The sequence below is a fragment of the Leptodactylus fuscus genome, chromosome 3 (genome assembly GCF_031893055.1).
Source record: "Leptodactylus fuscus isolate aLepFus1 chromosome 3, aLepFus1.hap2, whole genome shotgun sequence".
NCBI classification, from domain to species: Eukaryota; Metazoa; Chordata; class Amphibia; order Anura; family Leptodactylidae; genus Leptodactylus; species Leptodactylus fuscus.
The window spans coordinates 168,942,122-168,949,709 of NC_134267.1; the positions used below are offsets into that span (position 1 = coordinate 168,942,122).

At 42.8% G+C, this 7,588-nt stretch overlaps 1 protein-coding gene across 1 annotated transcript in view; it reads right to left on the minus strand.

Annotated features, from left to right (window-relative positions):
* Positions 1-4,429, minus strand: part of SMC4 (structural maintenance of chromosomes 4) — a 39,738-nt gene extending 35,309 nt beyond the window's left edge. Inside the window, exons 1-5 of the mRNA XM_075268729.1 lie at positions 4,283-4,429; positions 3,499-3,643; positions 2,748-2,926; positions 2,304-2,495; positions 1,539-1,715 (exon numbers count right to left, since the gene is read on the minus strand). Coding sequence (XP_075124830.1) covers positions 1,539-1,715; positions 2,304-2,495; positions 2,748-2,926; positions 3,499-3,631 — 681 coding nt within the window. The 5' untranslated portion in view covers positions 3,632-3,643; positions 4,283-4,429. The remainder of the gene's footprint in view (positions 1-1,538; positions 1,716-2,303; positions 2,496-2,747; positions 2,927-3,498; positions 3,644-4,282) is intronic.
* Positions 4,430-7,588: the final 3,159 nt, after the last annotated feature.

A 7,588-nucleotide genomic window follows, 5' to 3' on the forward strand; every position in this document is an offset into this window, starting at 1 on the left:
ATAGCCAGGGCTAATATATATATATTTGTGCGCTACTTTGCCAAATTAGTTGTACCCAACAAGTAAAAAAAAACCTCTAAATACATATATCTATGTATATATCCAGAATATATATTGTATGTGTATGTAAACACATACCAGTCACCCCCCCCCCCCAACACACCTTAATAGGCATAGAACAGTAGTTGCCTGATTTATATATTCCAATAGTTTTCTTTGGCATCTGCAATAGGCCTAGTTACCTGGCATGCCCTCCTAGCCCTGTTCTATAGTCTAGTTATCAGTAATATAGGCTGGATCTCTATATCTATATACAGATAGGTACCCCCTGCACCAAAAGATATTTAGTCCAGGATCACCCACAACGTAATTTGAAACTTTTTTTTACTATATCTTTTTCCCCTAAAGTAATAAAACAAGGCAGGGCAAAAAAAAAACTTATTAACAGTTTGTGTTCTCAATCTTAGATATCTATAATCACTTTTTTTTTTGCAAAGCCTGATTGGGGTGGATTAAAATGTTCCACACAGAATATAGGAGTTAAACAGTTTAAAAAAAAAAAAAAAAAAGTTTCACGTTTTGTTTTTATAGTGAGAAAAAAAACAAACAAAACAAAACAAAAAAAAAACACATCACACTTCCAGGAAAAGGTCAAATATGTTTGTAATGATTATTTTATAAGCTTCTCATAAACATCTGACAGTAATAACTAATGCAAACCAATAGAAACGTATATAACAAAGACAACTCACTAAATACACCAACACAGACTCATTTGTAACACATGAACACAACTAAAATAAGCAATATGGCTTTACAACTGGACAAAAAACAAAACCAACATGTGGCGTATAAAGAGTTAACAGCCAAGCACCAAAACTTAGAGCAGGCACTATATCATCTTGGCACAAATCATTTTACATAGAAAATATCAATAGCAGAAAAGTCAAGGGTGACAGCCTTAACCTGAATGCTGATAATAATTACACAAAACCCACATACAAGTATTATGTCATGCCAACATCCCATCCCCAGATATTAAACACAATCAATAAAAAAAAAAACAAAAAAAAAAAACCCACAGACTACTTTTACAGATATATTTTTAGAAAAAAAAATAAAAAAAAAATCCAATCCTATTAATCGCCTTGACCATTCGGTCTGTGAATGAAGCCAGCAAACGTTCAGAGATGATGTCAAATTCTTGCCACACTAAAGCAGCACAATAATATTGGGGTCCACTATTTTAGCACCCAATATTTACGTGCTGCTAAAGCAGAACAGATACAGCTGCATTGTCTTCCTCGGGCATCTTGACACTCTGACGACACTGATCACTTTCCATAAAATACTGAAGCAGCAAATAATGATTAGTATCTTTAGTATAGTATGCAAATCATGATGTGCTGCTACAGCTTTTCAAGGACTCTTCTCCCCTCCTGAAGAAGAAACAATATCAAACCTAAAAGTGCTCCAGCGCATATTAGAAGACACATGAAATATGCACAGACTATGCAAAATTATTCCTCTGACATTACCTGTAGAATAAGAAACCTGTTGTGATCCAAGTCAATGCCGTGACTTCGGAGTAAAACCCCAACATCCTTAAAGGATTTCTTTTTGCCACTAATGTGGTAGACTGAAGAGTTATCTTTATAAGCAGTTCTGGACACATAGAAGTTGCTGTTAGGAAGGACTTCAAAATCATCTCCTTCCTGTCATAGAGAACAATAAAATCTCAGTAAGTGGTAGTCTTGTCATTAGACAGCGATGATTCTTATTACACCCTAATAAAAGCTTTATGTCATATGTGCAGAGATGACACAACTTCAGTGCATAGAGAAAGACGTCATCTCTTATCAACTAACACCTCTTTATTCTGATAGCTGAAACAAATGAAGAGCCATATATTTACCCCCTGATAGTGGGGATGCCAGGGTGGGCGCCTAAATAGAAGTACTTCTTCGTATTATAAAGGCATAGGACAATAGAAGATCAGCATGCAAACAGGAAACAAACAAAACGAGAGCAGGGAGGAGAAGACAGACAAGATATGAACAAAAATAGAATGCCGAAGCATGCTAAAAAACAACGGCCACGCATTTTGTAACCAAAAATATTTTTTTCCATGTCTTTTTAAAAAAAATGGGACGGGGCACAGAGGGGGGAAAAAAATAAAAATGGTTGCCTTACACCACAAAGAAGGTGTCTGTCTATCTGGACACGCTAAAATAGATAATGACAAGTGCAAGATTTACATAAATGTCTAAATCGACAATTCCAAGAAACCGGTGAAGCCTTACCTTGTCTATAATTTTCTGGAAATGCACTTCCACCGTACAACTCTGAATATCTTTGTGTTCATCGGAATTATGGATCAACACCGACAGCTTTTTGGATCGGATTTTTTGAGCTCGATAGCCAAAAACAAAGAGCATCGAATCAATCACATTGGATTTTCCACTGCCATTGGGCCCAATAATACAGGAAAAGCGCTGGGCAAACAAAACGACAGTGTAAGCAATGATACACATCTTTATTATATGATATTCTCTTACGCTCATTACACTTTTTTTTTTTTTTATAACCAAGTCATCACTCAGTCTGCCAAAAAAACTACTGTGGAGTACAGCAGCATAAAACAAAGTGAATTACATGCAGATGTTTACATTGTCAGGGCAGCAGCCTCCACATAAGCAGTAATCTTATATAAGAGCTGCTGGATCAGGCTCTAGGACAGCTCTTACCTTATGGAAAGGCCCCAGAATGCGTTCTCCTGCGTACGATTTGAAGTTCTGGTTTACAATATGGGTTATCATGAGACGAGGAGCTCCAGCTTCATTGGTCATTGCTGGAGGTGGGGGAGGAGGGATGCTACTCAGAATCTCCTCTAAACTTCTATTATCCAGCACCATGGTAGGAGTCTCTAAAATGACAAAAAAGCATTCTTCCAGCAAAAGAATAAACTGCCCTAAAAAGACAAGGGCAGATACAGGTTGTACCCATCCGAGTAGTGCCACAGGCTCTGGGATCTTGATAGACGCCCTTCCTCCTCCCGCAGCCCACACCCCTCCTATTGGGATTTTACACCCTTTTCTAGATAGTAGGCACACAACCAGCCAACATAACGGGAAAAAGTTCTATGGACCAATCCCATGTAAGATCGCAGCTGCTACAAGTCGGCAGCACCTGGAACAATACACACAGGATAAAGCCGCAGGCTGCAACTTCTATGGTTGACAGCCGCGTCCAGCACGGTGCCCCGGCACAGGAAGGGTTAAGCGCCTGTCACTGTCCCACAGCTCCTCACACAAAGGCGCCCCCTCCCAAGTCAGCACGAAAAGCGCCAGCTCCCCCAAACATCGCAGCCACAGGAGGAGGGGGCCGCGGAGCCTGCACCCCCAACAGATCGGCGATCACTGTGCGACGTCTGCCTGGCACACGATGGGCATCCACTCACTGCCCAGATGATCGGGTGCCTGTCAGTTGCAGCCATACCTGGAGTAGCCGACTCCACACCGTCCGCCTGGACGTCCTCAGGGGCAGGCAGGGCTGTGTCACTCTCATCCAGAGCCATGGCTGTGGGCTCCCTGGCTGCAGCCGTGGACGATTTAGTCTTTTTAGGCGGCATGATGATGATGATCTGAGGCCAAAAAAACAAACCAAATCCAGTGAGAAGAGGCAGCATGTGTACAGCCCTGTATAATCCAGCACATCAGGGGTCTGCAGCCTGTGCCCTCCACATGTTATCACTGACATCGGCTCAGCACTCACTGCCCTCAAGTGAAAGGTGGCTCTATAGAAGTATATACTATATATATCCGGCCAGAGAGCATTGCTTAGACTTGGATCACACTATGCGTTAGCCGTGTCATCCGTGCTTTCCATTGATGATCGCTGTGTAACAAGTCCAATAAGTTTGGTGTAGGTGCAATTATAGATAAATACTGCTATATGTAGTGACCTTTCCATAGAGCTCCATACAGTGCTGCACAGTATACTCGGCACCAGGTAGGCTATATGGTGAGATGAATGACACCAGTTGTCATCTAACGCAGAAATAATTAAACGTAGAGGTATCGCCATGAGCCGTGTCTCAGGCTGGAGGGAGGACTCGTGGAGCGGGATACAGCAGATAGATGTGAGTGGAGAAGAGCCGTGAGTGTGAGTGTGGATGACAGCTGTGTGTGTACACACTCCCCCCATCCTCCGCCTGTCACACCGGCTTCTCTCAGCTTCATCCCGCTAAAATTAAAAAAAGACAAAGTGTGAGGAAAATCACCTGAAAAGCCGCCTCAGCGCTGCCGCCCGCTCACCAGCAGCCCGCCTGAATTTTTTGCCGATTTTTCGAGGTGTTTTTGAGGGCTGCCGAGCGCTTTTTCCCTGTTTTTCCGCGGGATGCTCAGTCCTTGCCTGCTAGCGCCTCAGCTACTCCACTCGAAAATGGCGCCCAAAATCTAAACTCGAACCGAAGTTCGTTACAAACGCGCGCTGCATGCTGGGAGCCTACTCAGATTTGAAAAAAAAAAATGGGGCCGGCTGCCATTTTCCAGAGAGGAAGACAAGCGGCAGAAAGCTAGTGACGCCGCTGCAGGACGTCTATTCAGCGGGGCTCCTGAGGGGATGTAATGAGCGTAGGACGCCAGCACGGGCGCTGTAATAACGGTAATTAGAACGAGCAAGATAATAATTGACGGTTACTCAACTACTAGGCGGTTTGAGGAGGCGGGGCTAGGTTGCGGAGCAACGGAAAGAGACGTCTATGGGAGGTGTGGCTATGCAGGGATGGCCTAATGGGCGGATCGTGACGGTCTCCAACTCTTACAAGCGCTGATAGGGCAATCTCAGGTCACGTGATCTATCGGGAGGCTATACGGCCGGCCATTTTTAAGTCGGTCATGAAGCGTATTTTGTAGCGTATTACAAAGTACCCAAAGAATGATCAAAGAAGATTGAGAGTGCAATAAACACTATGTGACTGGCAGATATATCCGACACGTTCTTTACTGTGAATGCGAGGCTTGTCCCTGAGCCTATTCCTATGGATTCTTAGGTTCACAGGGCTCCAATCACTTCTGCCATAATCAAATATGGCGGCTATATGTGTCCCGTTATCGGGTTCTATTTGGTTTACGTTAGCTTTGTGTGTATTCTTCTCTGAACGTACGATATGCAGATTAGTGGCTCCGCTCTATTCCTCAGCTACGTAGGACGTGACACGGGACGTAGTTCCATAGTTTAGTCTTTGATAGGTTAGTCTCGTGCGATGAGACAGGTCTCGCGATAGGTAACCATAGCGACGGAACGCAGCCACAGTGGAGTGGAGGGGGAGCATAGCTGGGACTGAAGCAGGGAGAAGAGGCCTCATCGTGCCTGAGCCCAGGACAGGTAATGTGGGGGCAAAGCTCTGCAGCTGTCCCTTCAGTGGTCACCTGTACGTCATCTGCCATACTAATATGTACATTGTGTCATGGGGGGTGGAAGCAGTCCCAGTGATTCCCTGGCATGACATAGGCATGAACCCAGAACAGCTAATGTGGGGGACAAAGCTCGACCTCTGTCCCTTGTGTGGCCACTTCATCTGCACCAGGAGTCTGCCATACTAATATGTACATTGTGTCATAGAAGGAAACCAGTCTAAGTGATCCCCTGGGAAAAGAAAAGCCTATTTGTATTTATAGGGGGGGAACCATATCCAAAATCCAAGGTGACCGCTCTTGGAGATGTAAGTAAATGGACATGAGGATTTGTCCTAACTAATGTCAGTGTTGAGCTTATCTGCAGCTTTTTTCATTGCATGTACAATAATCCACATGGATGTCTCCATTGTATGCAAACTGATAGATATCTGCCTCGCTTGTCTCTTATAGCTTCCATCAAAAACAACGTCATAATTCAGATGGTGCAGATTTTCTTAACTTCTGCATCATGGCTATACTTTCTTGTGGCTGAAACCACAACAGGCAACACCACTCCATTATATGGATCTGTATCAGCATGTGGAGGGGTGCCAGATATCCTAGGATGAGTCCTAACATAGTCTTACCTGTGGTTTGCCGGGCTTTCAAGAAACAAAAATAAAACAAACTTCCATCTGCATTTAACAAAACCATGAAAATCCACGACACCTTTTTTGTATACAGGGACCCTCCAGTGACTTGTTATTTATTTATTTTTTTCCTTGTCCTGCCTTCATCTGCTTCGGTCAGTCACATGATCAGAACATCACCGCTTTTTTCTAGCATTAGTGCCTTGTACAGACAAGAGGTGTCTCTGCTGCCTGTCCTACTCCCTGTTCTTCTGTCAAAATGCCTCATCAAAAAAAAAAAAAAAAACCTCTGGAGTGTGGCTTTAATTCCCACTGCTCTTTACAATACAGTTTACATTGATGAAGCTGTGATGTGCTTTAGCAGCATTTGACCATACCAGCTGATCCCTGGCCACAAACATGAAGTCATCAGCATATTATATAGCCTGTAAGTAGGGTTGGCCCATTAATGAAATTAATTTGATTAATTCACCCTGAAGGTTTCTGACAATTCTGTTTTTCAACAGTATCGTCTAAATCGATTTTTCCCAGTATCTGCCCGTGCTCTAAATATGGCTATAGCCACAGGGCTTCCGTTATTTCATACAATAAAGATGTGGTGGAGCTGCCTGTGATAAGAGACCTCTGATAGCAGACACTCAACCCAGTCAGATGTGACTACGGCACCTTAGGAGTTCTGTTGCTACTTCTGTTACTAAAGTAAACAAACATGACAGAATATCCGTCATGTTGTTAAAATTAGTGTGAATGGACATTTGGACAGTCTGTGACAGTTTTATGTCTGTTGCTGTCATCCTATGACGGAAGACAGCAGCGGACATTAACATTGGTAGTGTGAACTCCTAAGGGTGCCGATGTGTAGGGAAAAATCAGTGAAGGGGAATTGAGTCTTATCTGGAAAAAAAAAATTAAAATCACCTTTAAGCAGAACAAAAAAAAAAAAAGAATCCTCTCCTTTCTGTTCCCCCGACAATCTATAGCTCTGGCTTTCTGGCATTCCCTTCAGCCTCTGCCATAAATGCAGATGACGTGTCCACCGAAGTCAATCAATGGTTGTAGTGGTCATGTGCCCTGTAACCTGCATGGGAGCCATGAGATTAGTAATACAGAGCTGAGAGGGATTAAACAGATGACTACAGGTTATCTTTTATTTTATCACATTCTGTAGAGCCCCATTTATGTAATTAGAAAATATAACTGCAAGATACTGATTATTATGTAGTTGTTTCTATTGTTAACTCTCAATTCTATTCTTATAGGTCTACATTTTATTTACAGACATAGAGTTTAAGAACAATGAGGCTGAAGACTTCTTTACTGAAAGAACCAAAGCATATCCTTTACAATGACAACCTGATACTGATCCATTGGTTGATTTATGAAGTGTGCCTGCACAGAAGGATGCTTGGGAAAGACAGTGTCCCATCCCACATTTATTAAAGGTATTCTACCATTAAAACCCTTTTTTCTGTCGATAAGACGTCGGAATAGACTTTAGAAAGGCTATTCGTCTCTTACCTTTAGATGTGATCTCTGCTG